Here is a 13,989-nt window from a genome sequence, read left to right on the forward strand (position 1 = left end):
GGAATCTTTCAAGATCTTTTTCTTTGCACTTAAGTATGTAGATACTACTCCTAGAAACTCAGTTTTATTCTGTGATGATCGATCCCCTCTCCCCATGCCACACAAACAGGACCCTCCCTGTCTCCACCGGGGCTTCTTTAGCCCAGGCAGGAGGAGTTGAAGGGCAGGACTGTGGGATCCCCAGAATTGCCCATCCTGACACCAACATGCTGGCTTGTTCCCCCGCCAGGTGCGCATAAAGATCCTGGCCTGCCTGGTGACGCAGTTCGACTCGGGCCTAAAGGCCGAGGTCCTGTCCTTCATCCTAGAGGATGTGCGGGTGCGCCTGGACCTGGCCTTTGCCTGGCTCTACCAGGAGTACAATGCCTACCTGGCAGCCGGGGCCTCGGGCACCCTGGACAAGTATGAGGACTGCCTCATCCGCCTGCTGTCTGGCCTGCAGGAGAAACCGGACCAGAAGGATGGGTGAGGGGATGGGCCCACACTTCCCTGTCCCTGAGAGTCCCCCTCCTGTGTCCTACCCTTCCTCTCTGGTTTTCACCACCTTCCTCTTTATCACCACTGGGTCAGTGTTCCATGTGCCCTTCCCAAGCCACCCCTCTTCCTTCCCTACTCTGTGGAAGCACGTACAAGTTTGTAGTTTAGAGTGCGGACTCTGGGTCACACTCTCTGGGCTTGCTGCCCTGCTCTGCCACTTGCTCTGAGTGGCCTGTGTCACTTACCCTCAGCACCTGTTTTCCCATCTGTAACTAACTACCCTACCCAGCTCCTGGGCTGGTTTTGCAGATGGCTTTCCCATCTGTAACTACCCCCTCTCTTACCTGATTTGGTTCTATAGTTTCCTCCCTGTGCTTGGCCTCCAGCTTGCCCATCCGTCCTCCAGACAACAGCTCTGGGGACTTGATTGTGTAAATCCTCTTGTTGTTTCCCCACTTAGAACCTTCCATGGTTCCCCATTGCTCTTAGCATAAAGTACAGCCTCCTTACTCTGGCCAGTGAGGCCTTGTGTGGCCCAACCCCTACTAACCTCCTTAGCCTCTTTTTTTCTGCCCCTCACCCCCCAAACTTTAGCCACATCGACCTCCTATCTGTGCCACGTTCTATCTGTGCCTATATGTGCCACGTTCAGGGCCTTGGCACATACGTTCTCTTTACCTGGAATGCTCTCTGCCCCACTCTTCGCATAGCTTGCTCCTCATCCACCAGTGTTGACCCAGATGTTACCTCAAAGCAGCCTTTTGTGGCCACCATATCTAAAATAACCAGCACCCTCCTCCACCCGCATCATTCCCTCCCATTGCTGCATTAGATGAAGTTAGGGATACCCATTTGAGCAAAGGGAGAAACTCAATTTCAGAGAAATAGTCTCTGCCCAAATCTCCCAGCTGGCAGCTTTTGAACTCTGGTCTGTTGACCTCTGAAGCTCTGTAACCATGGGGTGAATAAGCTGTCTCTGGGGAGGGCCTGCCAGCTCCGAGCTCCTGTGGTGCAGCAGCCAGGTGGCCTTTCTGCAGCTGTCCCTTCTCCCTCGGTCTCCGGCAGGATCTTCACCAAGGTGGTGTTGGAGGCTCCGCTCATCACTGAGAGTGCCCTGGAGGTGATTCGCAAGTACTGCGAGGACGAGGTGAGGACAGGTGGCTGCGGGGTAGGTGGGGTAGGCAGGGCTGCAGATTTGGGTCACTGCAGCCTGTGGTGGGGATGGGGCCTGCCTTGGTCTGAAGGGCACACAACCTTGTGGCAGGGGCTTTCACAAGGGACCAGGCCCTTTTGTCCAGGTACCTGATCTGAGGGAAGCAAAAGAGACAAATCCCAAAGGCGCACTGCAGGTGGGCTGAGCTCTGGTTCCCTCCCTCTTGCTGCAGAGTCGCACCTACCTGGGCATGTCCACGCTTCGAGACCTGATCTTTAAGCGCCCGTCCCGCCAGTTCCAGTATCTGCACGTCCTCCTAGACCTCAGCTCCCATGAGAAGGACAAGGTGATGCCCCGCTGCCACATGTGTGACTGCAGGGCTCCACCCAGCCAGCAGTTTGCAAAGGCCTTCCTCCGTCCTAAGTTACCGGCCCAGCCTCTTCTGCATCCACCTGAAAGTTTCTCCCTGGGCCTAATGCCTGTCATGCAACAGTTTATTGGTTGTTGTTGGGTTGTTTCGTTTTATTTATTTATTTTTTTTCGATGGTCTACCTCCACGCTGGAACCTGGGGGCACTGAACGGTGAGAAGCCAGTGTGACTTCTCAGGGAGCAGCCAGGGCACAGCATGCTCAGTGCCTTGAGCAAAGCAGTGTATGGCTACGGGAGCCCCAGGGAGGGGCCTCACCCATCTAGTTGGGGGGCTGGGCAAGGGAGGTATCTCAAGGAAGACTTCCTGGAAGAAGGAATGTGTGAGCTGAGGCCTGAAATATTAGTAGGTGGGTATGCTCTAGACAGAAGGGACAAATGTGTATGTGCTATGTTGAGAGGGGCCATTGGCCTGTCCCTGCTCCAGCCTTTCACCAGACCTGGCAGCATGTGTTCGTTCATTCATTCAGCAGACCTTCATTGTACACCTCTGGCCCTGGCCCTGTGGTGCTCTTGGGGACAAAGCAGTGCCCAAGACCAGTCCCTGCCCCCATGTCTCCCAGCAGATGATACCTGCATGAAACAGGATTTAGCCAGTGATAGCCATTCTAGGGATTCTTGGTCTTCTGTGCCAAGTTTCAAAGCCAAGGAGCCTTGGCAGGGAGTGTCACTTTTGAGGAACTGAGGAAAGCTCACTCTTCTTGGAGCGTAAGGAGCAAGGCAGGCAGTGGTAAGAGATGGGGCTGGGAGGCAGACGGCGAGGCGATGGTGCTGGGCCCTCCTTGGGCCAGGATGCCTCCCTCCTGAGCTGGTGACCGGCCCTGGGCACAGGTAACAGCTGCGCTGGGCCTGTCTCAGGCTTGGGCTTGTTTTCACGCATGTGCCGGCAAGCGTGGAACAACAGCCATCCTTCCCCTCCCCTGCGCTCTTCCCATCTTGCCCCCACTCTTTCCCCAGGTGCGTTCCCAGGCCTTGCTTTTCATCAAACGCATGTACGAAAAGGAGCAACTACGAGAGTACGTGGAGAAATTTGCCCTCAACTACCTGCAGCTCTTGGTCCACCCCAACCCACCGTCTGTACTGTTCGGAGCCGACAAGGACACAGGTTTGGTGCAGGTTCATCAGATGTGTATTGAGCACTCGCTGCATCCTGGGGGAAGACCACCTGGCAGTAATGGCGGAATGGGCAGGGCACCGTGGGAGCTGGGGTGGGGGGCGCCTCGTCCAGCCCAAGAGGTCGGGGAAAGACCCAGAGGATAAGGAGAGCTACCCAGCGGTGGGGCTCCAGGAAGGACCAGGCCAGTTCCCTCAGCACAGCCCCAGGTCCCCAGCATTCAGACAGGCAGACCCAGGCCCCAAGTAAATGGACCACTAAATGGGAAGGTTTGGGGCCACAGTGGGGAAACACGAGACCCGGGCTAGCCTGGGTGCTGGGAAGGCTTCCCGGGAGAGGCACAGTCTGCATGAGGCCGAGAGGCTGAGCAGGTGTGAAGAAAGGAGCTGGGGAGTGATGGTCCCAGCAAAGGGATGGCAGGCACAGGCGCACAGGGCCCTCAGGACTATAGGAAGGGGAAGGGGCATATGACCAGCAAAGAGGGCAGCTGGCAGCGGGCTGGGTCCACCCCATATAGTGCCTGGTAAACAATGCAAAGGGAAGAGTTGGGGCTTTATCCTGAGGCCACGGGGCAGTCGTGACAGGACTTTGAGCAAGAAAAGGACAGGGTCAGAATCACACCTTGGAAAGCTCCTCTGGCTGCGGTGTGGGTTGGTGGTCAGGGGAGGATAGAGATGAGAAGTCTGGTCTCCCCCCACTTCCCTGCCCTAGAACAACTTGCTTCCTAGTCCAGCTCCCTTCTCTGCCCTCCCCCCTCTGCCGGCAAGGGACAGATGCTGGGCGTGGGCGGGGTTGGGAGGAGGGTACGAGTGAGCCTGATGCCCGGCCCCTGCCCTGTCAGAGGTGGCAGCGCCCTGGACCGAGGAGACGGTGAAGCAGTGTCTGTACCTCTACCTGGCCCTTCTGCCTCAGAACCACAAGCTGATCCACGAGCTGGCGGCCGTGTACACTGAGGCCATTGCTGACATCAAGCGGACGGTGCTGAGAGTGATCGAGCAGCCGGTGAGGCCCCTGAGCCCACCGGGTGCTGCCCCCCCACCCGTGGGCAGGGCTGAGTCCCCAAGTTCACCTGTTCCCCCAGCATCTCCACCTCCACATGTGCTAAGCATGAAGGGTCGTCACCCCTGGCCGACAGCTCTGTAGCTCTCGGGTGGTCCACACATCGCCTGTCAGTTCATGAGAAGACAACGGGGTGGCCCAGACCTGGGGTGATGTTCTGCTGCCCACTTTCTCACCGCGACCTTGGGCCCTTCTGTAACAGTGGGGAAGATATTCCCGTCCCCCCAAGCTGCTGCAAGACATCCGTGAACTCGAGCACATAAACACCTGTGTCACTATCATTACTTATAGCTGGCCCTCCCCTGTGTGGCTAATAGGAATCTTTAGCTGTCATTGGATAAAAATAAGTCCCTCCTGCTCCTCTCTCTGGAGCCACAGGGTTGCCCACGAAAGAAGCAATTCGGTAGCAAACTGGCACCCGAGAGGCAGACTGTCTGCCCTTCGAATTTGCAACTGGATTTGCAACCACTTTTTGATATCTCTGTTCTTGACATTTTTTTATTATGCAAAATTTCCAGCATAAACAGAGAATCATACGTCAGTCCCCACATACCTACCGTCCAGATTCACTGGTGTCCTTACCTGTAAAATGGGGATGATAGGCTTTATTGTCAGGAGGAAGCAATTTGTGTCCTCATTTTCAAGGTGGGCCAAAACTGTGGTTTCCAGAAAAGTGATCCCACTGGACTGAAAGCTCCTTGAGAGCAAAGACTGTCAGTTTCAGTCACAGTTGTAGATGTTTGTTGGGCCAAAGTGAAGCCCGGCCCCCGGGGCCCCGTGTTGGGTGCTCACAGTGGGACAGGCTCCAGAGGCAGCAGCAGGTTGAGCCTTGATCTGGGCATACAGCCAGGCTGGGCCCGTGGCAGTCACAGAAGCAGCAGGCAGGAGCCTGTGTGGGCTTCACTGAGGGGTTGAAGCACAGGTTGGGTCCCGGACGGCGAAAGGAACAGCCTGCAGGGAGGACAGTGCTGGCACAGGCTGAAGAGCTGGAGCTAGTCTGGGGGAGTCACCAAAGTTCTGACCCGGACCTCTCCCGCCTGCCGCAGATGCCCATTCTCTGACCCTGTCACCAGTTGTTCCCCCGAGTCCCAGCACCCTCCACACTGCCTCTCCTGAGCTCTCCCCTGAGTCCGGTCATCCCCTTCTCTGCCTCTAGATCCGAGGAATGGGCATGAACTCCCCAGAGCTGCTGCTCCTGGTGGAAAACTGTCCCAAGGGAGCAGAAACGCTGGTCACCCGATGTCTACACAGCCTCACAGACAAAGGTGCCCCCCAGGGACCTCCACCTTTCATCTTTTCCTCTCCTGGGCCTTCCCCACTTCTTCCCAGTCCCTGGGGATCAGAGCTGCTGGGTCCCCAGATGGTTTCCCCTCTTGTGGGTCTCCCCATCCTTGTGCCTCAGTTTATCCGTCTGGAACAATGCAATGCCAACTAGGGCCAAGGATTCCTGCTCTGAAACTGAGTCACCCCTTGCCCGCCACATACGCTCTCCTGATTCTCTTTCCTTGGTGCTCATCCTCCCGCGTCCTCCCCTCAGCCCCCAACATGGTTTTTTCTGCTGCTTCCACTTGCAGTCCCGCCGTCCCCAGAGCTGGTGAAGCGGGTCCGCGATCTCTACCACAAGCGGCTACCAGACGTCCGCTTCCTCATCCCCGTGCTCAATGGGCTGGAGAAGGTATGGAGCGGGATGCCCGTCTGCCCCACTGCTGGGACATGGTGTGCCGTGGGGGAGGACAGAGAAAGCTCCCCTCAGCAGTAGTTGAGCCAGAGGCAAAGAAGAGAAGGTAGGAGCATATCTCGCCTGGGTCAGAAACCTTAAAAGCCACAGACACCCAGGTGCCCGCTTAGGAGCATGTTCCTGGGCTCGTCACACGAGGGAGCAGTCTCGGCTCTGCCTCCTCCTCCCCTGACATCAAGCAGGTCATCTCCCTTCTTTGGTCCTCACTTTCCTCACCTGTCAAACGAGGAGCACAGTGAGCCCTCTGGTGCGCAGGCGTGCACACACGCGGCGGGGCCGAGGCTGCACAGCAGCCGCAGAGGTAGCACCGTGCCCAACATGTCGGAACCCCACCCCCAAACCGTCTGTGCCCCCTGACGGGGTCTTGCCCCTAGTGACCCATGGGACCTTGAGTGAGCCTCCATTTGCTCGCCTGTAGCAGGGGATGACACTGTCCCCTTGCACACTGTCCCCTTGCACACTGTCCTGTGCGCTGGCCCAGGGAGCTCGCGCCGTGCGAGGGGAGTGAGCTGGGGAGACAGCTCCGCCCTGAGGGAGCAGAAGGGCGATGAGGGAAGGGGATGTGGGAAGGACTTGGTGAGCCTGGAAGTGGGGGTCAGGGTGTATCTGACTCACCCCCACCTACTCCCATAGAAAGAGGTGATCCAGGCGCTGCCTAAACTCATCAAGCTCAACCCCATCGTGGTGAAGGAGGTCTTCAACCGCCTGCTGGGCACCCAGCACGGTAGGTGATGCGTCCCCCGCCCCGGGCCGCTGCGCCCTGGCCCTGTTTCCCTCAGGAGGCCCCACCCCAGCTGGCCAGGCAGGGGGTGAGGTGCAGAGTGCCAGGGGTGGGGGAGCTGCGTGGTGCCGCCTTCAAGGAGCGAGGGTTCATCCATCACCCTGGGGTGCCAGTGGGACTTGATGTCTCAGCGTGTCCTAGCACTCCCAGGCCACCATCTGTGGAGCTGGGGGCTGACCCTCTAGAAGTGTCTTCCCTTCTAGGATGCAGCCACTCTCCAGCCTCTCGGGCACAGGCTGCACTCTGGCCCCTCCTCACATCTTGCCTGAGTCCCTCCGGGGGGGGGCCAAGGGGCATTTTATTTGACATGGTCAAAAAGAAACAAAAATAAAACTTGCAAGTTAGAAGAACCACCGAGTAATGTAGAATGCGTTCCTTGCCCCTCAGCTGGTGGCAGAGCTAGGGAAAGCAGAGGAATCTGATGGTTTAAACAAGACAGAGAAGGGTCTGGGACCATCAAAATGGCACCAGCAGAGGGCCGCCTCCCGGCCTCCTCCCTGCCACTCCCGCAGCCCCCTGCGCAGTGGGAGGCTCCAGCCGCTTTCTGCAAGTCCATTGCCTGGCCCCATCCTGCCCTGTCCTGCAGATGCCCCTAGGCATGTGCTGTGGGGGACTGTGCCTGGGGACCAGGCAATGAGCTGGCCCTGGCCCTGCCCTCGGAAGTGCAGGGCTGGAAGCGGGGAGCCAGCCCAGCGCGCTCTGCTGTGGGTGGGAGAGGAGCGTGTGGACTCAGAGGGCTGCTGCTTCATTCACTGCCCTGTTTTTGTGTTGTCAGTTGCTTCTCCCGCTCTAGCCCTCTGTCCCCCTAATCCCCTTGAAGCCGAAGACGTCTTGTCTTCATTCACTGCTCCCTGAGACCCCTCTCTTCACTGAGGCCTCCGTACTGTCTCCCCCACCCCACTCCCACCCGCTGCAGGTGAAGGGAACTCGGCCTTGTCCCCCCTGAACCCCGGAGAGCTCCTGATCGCATTACACAACATTGACTCAGTGAAGTGTGACATGAAGTCCATCATCAAAGGTGAGGTGCTCCCCGCTCTTCAGTGGCCTGGCCCCTGCGGACCAGGGGGGCAGAACCTCAGTCACCCACATGCCCCCTCTGGAATCTGCCAAGTTGAAGATTGTGCCACCCACAGCCCCACCTCAGAGCTCCGGAGACCTGCCCTCATTCCTTTCCTCCCTCTCCTCTTCCTCCTTCCGACCTCCCAGGTCTTACCTTTTACAGCCCTGCCTTTTTCTGCCTCTGTCTAAGGCACTCATGTCACTCATGTACCTACTGTGCACTGGCACAGACTGGTCCTAAAGAAGTGAGGGGGAGCCACTCACTTCTGGCCCCAAGGAGGCAGAGGCACAGGGAGCGGTGGTCACAGGCACAGCGGCAGAGCAGGCTAGGGCACCAGGGCGCTTGCTGGACCTGGGGTAGATGCCAGGCCCGAGCTGAGGCAGGAGGGCCTGCCTCCGTGGCAGGGAGGTTGGTGACAAACTGGCCAGCTTGCACTGGTCACTGCTCATGAGCACTCACTGAGCCAGGCTCTCCCTACGTGCTCCTGCCAACCCTCCTTATGCTTACCTGGTAAGTATGCCGGCTTCCATTTTGTAGACAAGGAAATGGAGGTTCCAGAGAGGTTAAGTAACTTGCTCGGGGCCACACAGAAGCTAAGTCGTGTAGTGGAAAAGACACAGAATCGGAAGTAAAATGGACCCGAGTTGGAATCCCAGCCCTACCAGTTCCCTGGTCTGAGGACCACCTTCCCTGAGAGCTCCCCTCTGCTCCTGCCCTGGGAGGTTCCTGGGCCAGGAGCCGTCCTGTCCCGCAGAAGTGGAAGCGACTGTCGCCCTCTCTACTCAGAAGACAACTGTCCTTTGATTACTCTTCTCACCTTCAGAGGGGGAAGGTGCTTCCTCTTTGTGCCACTTAGTTTCATGTTGCAGCTTGAAGTAGCTTCTTCGGTGACTCATTTCCTGTCTTCCTCAGCAGGTTCTCTCAGAAACTTTTGAGGTCAAGAGAGGAGCTTAATGAACATACAAAACCCATATTAAAACTGAGCAGGCGCTAAGGCCTCTAGTGGGAGAAGAGTAGGGAGGAAAGGATCTTGAAAGTCATAGTCCGGGAGTGTGGCCTTAGCACTCCCTGACCCTTTTGGTGACCTGAGGAAGTTCTGGCCCATTCCCAAGGACAGTATGCTCATGTGGATTGTGTATAATTTGAGGGGGTTCGCACACACCACCACCCCCGCTAAGGCCATTCGTGGACCCAGACTAGAGGCCCCGATCGGCCCGGGCCCGTGTGTCAGATGGAGGAACCCAGGCCCAGGAAGAGAAGGGGCCTTGCCGGAGGTCACATGGGCAGCCAGTAGCCAGGGCTCTTGGGGGGAAGTCAGCAGGGCCTACCTTTTTTTTTTTATTTTTTTATTTAAAAATATTAAATTTTTATAATATATATACTTTAAGCTGTTCAGATCATTTCTTTCTATTTTTTTAGTAGAGACAGGGTCTCGCTCTTGCTCAGGGTGGTCTCGAACTCTTGACCTCGAGTGATCCTCCTGCTTTGGCCTCCCAGAGTGCTAGGATTACAGGCGTGAGCCACCGCGCCGGGCCGGGCCTACCTTGTTGACCCCCGTTTTCTTCTGGCACACCCGGGCCGCACACAGCCTGCATTCCTGCAAGGCTCTTGGCAGCCTTCCACATGGTCTCCCCTCCAGCTGTCCCTACCTCCCAGTCCAGCCAGTTCCCAGAGCACATTCCTCTCCTGCCTGGGCACCAGTGGTCTTCCTGGCTGCATGAGCAACCCTGCTCCAGATTGAAAAGTCCAGTCCTTTTCTGTGCATGGTTGGACTCCCCAGTGCCTGGGAGTGTGAGCAGTCGTTCCTGGCTCTTGCTCTGCCCATAAACCACCCTCTGTCTCTGGCCAGCTTTTCTGTAACTAGACCCACCCTGAGGGATCTGTCCCAGCAATTAAGGAAACTGCCCGAGCACCTCTTCTCAGCCATATCCTGGGTGGTGCTGGGGACACAGCAGGGACGGCCTCAGCCCTGTCCTCCCAGGGCTCACAGTCCAGGGCGGGAGACCAGCTGTCCTTGCACAGTAAAGACTCAGGGGAGGGCAGCCCGGGCTGGGTCACCGGGAGGGCTTCCCGAAGGAGAGAACACCCGAGCTGAGACCAGGCAAAGATGAGTTGGGAGCGAGGTAGCGGTGGGGGAGACACCAGCAGCGAAAGGAAGAATGTTTATAGAGGCGGGCCTGGTTCTGGAACCGAAGAACTGAGCCAGGCTGGGCCTTAGGGTTGAGGGGGGAGGCCTGGTCAGGAGAGGGAGTCAGGCTGTAACCATTGAGGAAACTATTCCCAGGGCCCACCCACAGGGGCTCTCAGCGTAGAATTTGGCCTTGATCTCTTGAGAGCCTCTGGGAGGGAAGGAGTCAGGTTAGAGCTTTCCAGAGATCCCCTCAGGCTGCTGTGTGGAGGGAGAATGGGTGAGGGCTGGGTGGGAGGCCCAGGAGGAGACTGGGGCAGGGCTGATGGGGAAGGGAGGGAAGGGGTCGATGCCAGAGGCCTTTAGGGAGTAGAGCAGACAGGACCCAGTGACGGCCTGGCCATGGGGGACGGAGTGGGGCTGCTGCCTCGATCTCTGACAGGGCCTTGCCTCCTGCACTGTCTCTGCCCACTCAGCCTCCTTCCTGCCTGTCCCCCTGTAACGCTGCCATCCTCCCCCTTTGAGCCCCCACCCCTGTTCTCCATTAGCCTCTCAGGGATTGGGGGGCCTCTCTTCTAGCTCAATAAAGACTTCCTGGTTGACACACTCACATGGCAAGTGGTGTTTGGGGAAGAAGGGCTTCAGAAGCAGCTCCTGGGGTCTCCCCGTTAGCACAATGACTTGGGGCACTGCCACCCACTCAGGGAAGAGGCCCCAAGGCCTGCCCTCGTAGGTGCTCTTGTTGTGCCCACCCTCTGGGTCCTTCTGGCACTGGGTGTTGAGCTGGGGGGCTCATTGTATGCCCTGGCCCCATCCTCTTGTCCCTCCCTCCCTATTACTCTACTGACTGTGTCCCTGTATCCTCCACACAACCCTAGGCCTGGTACCCCCGTCACCCCAGCACCAGCACAAGCCCTGTGTCCTGGGCAGGGTGGGTGGGCAGTCCTTTGGCCAGGCTTCTGGTGGAGCTGGACTGGGGCCTCTCCTGTCCTCTCTGGGAGGGCTGATGGACGTCAGTGGCTGCCTTCCCTCTCCAGCAGGGGTGAGGGTGCCCTGCCACCCCTGTCAAGCCAGAGTGGGTCCCCACGGGTTGGCAACACATCTTTCCTGTCTCAGCCTTTCCCAGGATTGTCCTCAAGAGGACAAGGTCTCTCCATTCCGCCCGGTGTGGGGCTTCCAGGAGTTGGACATGTCTCCTCCCTTGGGTCAAGCCCGCAGGTTTTCCAAGGGTTGGGCCACAGTGTGCCCTGGGAAGGGGCCTTCTGCTGGGTGGGGGAGGCTTCCTGTCTCCCTGGGAGCTTCAGGAAGCCAGGGCTGGCTCTTCCCCTCGCACGGACAGACGGCAGGGCTTAGGCTATGGAAGGGTGGTGGGGCTTCCACCTCCCGGGCCAGCTGGGCAAAGAGGACAGGCGCGCTCTCCGCCTCCTCACAGCCACCAACCTGTGCTTTGCGGAGCGGAACGTGTACACGTCGGAGGTGCTGGCCGTGGTGATGCAGCAGCTGATGGAGCAGAGCCCCCTGCCCATGCTGCTCATGAGGACCGTCATCCAGTCCCTGACCATGTACCCCCGCCTGGGGGGCTTCGTCATGAACATCCTTTCCCGCCTCATCATGAAGCAGGTAACCTGCCCCTGCCACCCCGCCCCCGGCAGCTGATTGCAGCAGGGCCCGCTGAAGGCTGGCTTGAGGCAGAGCCCGAGAGCTTCTCGCCTGCCCGCCCCCTCTTCTCCGTTCTTCCCCACAGAGCGAGCCCGGCGGGGGAGCAGGCTCTACTGTGACCCCTGTGCCCTGCCTCCTGCCAGGAAAATGCAGTGCTCCAGGGTGACGAGGGAGGGCCACTGGGCGGTGCAGACGGAGGTAGACTTCAGGGGGTGTGCACCCCAGGAGGGCCATGGCTGCCCGTCATCCCCCACCACTGTGCACCCAGCCAGGATGCATCCTGGAGCTGAAAGATGGTCCAGTTTTTTTAAGAGATGCTAGAAATTTGAGCTTTTAGAAATACCTTGATGAAAAAAAAAGCAAACCCCATTTGCAAGCCCCAGACTGGATTCAGCCGATAGGTGGCCACTTCACAACATCTGGCTGAGATGTTAAAAGTGGACTCGGACAGACCTGGGTTGAAATGTGCCCCTTTGTCCTTGTGTGACCCTAGACAAGTCTCCGCACCTCCCTGGGCCTCATCTGTTTAGCAGGAGGCTGGCATGAGGACGGAAGGAGATGGTGCTCCCGCAGCACTGAGCCTGGGCTGGCCCAGGGAGAACTCTGGGAAAGAAAGGGTGGCTCTCGGTTTTCTTCTACACCTTTCCCAAGCTGCCCTCATGTTCCAGCTCCCTGGATCGGGAAGACAGTCTGTCTTCCAGAGGGAAGTCAGGGCTGTACGTAGCCCAGAGGAATGTCTGGGTGGTGGGATTTGGGCATATCTTGGTGAGGTCTGGGGCTGGGGTGACTGCCCGCATGCCTCTCCCGACCGCTCCCTCCCTGCCCGGTCCAGGTGTGGAAGTATCCCAAGGTGTGGGAGGGCTTCATCAAGTGCTGCCAGCGCACCAAGCCCCAGAGCTTCCAGGTCATCCTGCAGCTGCCGCCCCAGCAGCTGGGAGCCGTCTTTGACAAGTGCCCCGAGCTCCGGGAGCCCCTGCTGGCCCATGTCCGCTCCTTCACCCCTCACCAGGTACCCCAGGGTGTGGGGAGGATGGCCCCTGGGGACTTGGATGGGGGCAGGCAGAGGGGAACCCTGCACTGCCATGGAAGGCCAGGGGCTCTGGAGGGTCAGGGATCCAGGATCTGGGGTGTCCAAGAGGGATCTCCTGGCCAGAGCTGTCCCCAGCGCCCCTTGCTGCTCTTCACCTAGCAAGCACACATCCCCAGCTCCATCATGACCATCTTGGAGGCCAGCGGCAAGCAGGAGCCGGAGGCCAAGGAGGCACCTGCAGGGTCCCTGGAAGAGGTGAGGGCCCTTGCAGCCCACCCATCTGGATTCCCCAGCCCCCCACCTTCACACCCCAAGCCAGCAGGGCCCCACCACATCCTCCTCCCGACCCCAGCCACCTGCCTCTGAGCCACCTGTCTCAGAGCAGATGCTCCTGCTGAAAGGGAGTGGGGGGGGGACAACTGCCCCCTCCTCCCCCTGCCCACAATCAAGAGCTGCTGTCCCTTTGCTGCCCCCAGCTTTCTGCCTCAGAATGGTCTCTGTGTCTTCTCCCCCACCGTCCTCTGAGGGCACCCATCCCTGAGCTGCTGTGTGCCCTCCCGCCCCCAGGACGACCTGGAGCCCCTGGTCCTGGGTCCGGCCCCAGCGCCCCGGCCCCCTCAGGACCTCATCGGCCTGCGGCTGGCCCAGGAAAAGGCCTTAAAGCGGCAGCTGGAGGAGGAACAGAAGCTGAAGCCCGGAGTAGTGGGAGCCCCTTCCTCTTCCTCCTCGTCTCCCTCCTCTTCTTCTGCCCGGCCCGGCCCCCCAGCGTCGGAGGAAGCCATGGATTTCCGGGAGGAGGGGCCTGAGTGCGAGACCCCGGCCATCTTCATCAGCATGGATGACGACTCGGGGCTGACGGAGGCCGCGCTCCTGGACTCCAGCCTGGAGGGGCCCCTCCCTAAGGTAGGGACGACAGCTCCAGGTGACATGAACTGGGGGGCGCGGCTGGGCAGGGCCACGCCCTCTGACCCGCTGCCCCTTTCCTTCTGTCACAGGAGGCGGCGGCGGGCGGGTTGGCCTCAAAGGAAGAGCGGAGCCCCCAGCCCCTCGCCCCTGCCGGAGAAGACGCCGTGAAGACCCCCAGCCCGGCCGCCGAGGAAGCGGGGGAAGCCGAGACCAAGGGGAACAGCTGACGGGGCTCAGCGGGGAAGGGGAGTCGGGTGGGAGCTGCAGGTGGGGGATGCGGTGGGGCTTGACCAGCGGGTGCTTTGCCTTAAAAAAAAAAAAAATTAAAGAGATGGTGGGTCTAGGGCGTGAGGGCCGTGTCGTCTCTGCCGCCGCTTCCGCTGTGGGCCGCGCGGGATCTGCCCAGAGCGCGCCCGGGAGCCGGCTGGAAGCCCCCGGGCGCGGGGCTGCGCCTGCG

The 13,989-nt window shown here is 59.2% G+C and overlaps 1 protein-coding gene across 5 annotated transcripts in view; it reads left to right on the forward strand.

The window, feature by feature from the left end:
* Positions 1-13,875, forward strand: part of SYMPK (symplekin scaffold protein) — a 35,484-nt gene extending 21,609 nt beyond the window's left edge. For 4 of the 5 annotated variants that reach the window (XM_045531385.1, XM_045531387.1, XM_045531384.1 and 1 more), the window contains 14 exons: positions 230-465; positions 1,543-1,624; positions 1,863-1,976; positions 3,015-3,162; positions 4,013-4,173; positions 5,387-5,495; positions 5,805-5,905; positions 6,602-6,692; positions 7,666-7,767; positions 11,370-11,557; positions 12,429-12,605; positions 12,786-12,881; positions 13,194-13,529; positions 13,622-13,875. In XM_045531385.1, coding sequence (XP_045387341.1) covers positions 230-465; positions 1,543-1,624; positions 1,863-1,976; positions 3,015-3,162; positions 4,013-4,173; positions 5,387-5,495; positions 5,805-5,905; positions 6,602-6,692; positions 7,666-7,767; positions 11,370-11,557; positions 12,429-12,605; positions 12,786-12,881; positions 13,194-13,529; positions 13,622-13,759 — 2,079 coding nt within the window. In that variant the 3' untranslated portion in view covers positions 13,760-13,875. Of the gene's footprint in view, positions 1-229; positions 466-1,542; positions 1,625-1,862; positions 1,977-3,014; positions 3,163-4,012; positions 4,174-5,386; positions 5,496-5,804; positions 5,906-6,601; positions 6,693-7,665; positions 7,768-11,369; positions 11,558-11,681; positions 11,795-12,428; positions 12,606-12,785; positions 12,882-13,193; positions 13,530-13,621 lie in introns of those variants that run through there. The other variant, XM_045531389.1, reaches the window with a different exon arrangement.
* The last annotated feature ends 114 nt before the right edge of the window (positions 13,876-13,989 follow it).

This window comes from Lemur catta, chromosome 19 (assembly GCF_020740605.2).
Source record: "Lemur catta isolate mLemCat1 chromosome 19, mLemCat1.pri, whole genome shotgun sequence".
In the NCBI taxonomy this organism is placed as follows: domain Eukaryota; kingdom Metazoa; phylum Chordata; class Mammalia; order Primates; family Lemuridae; genus Lemur; species Lemur catta.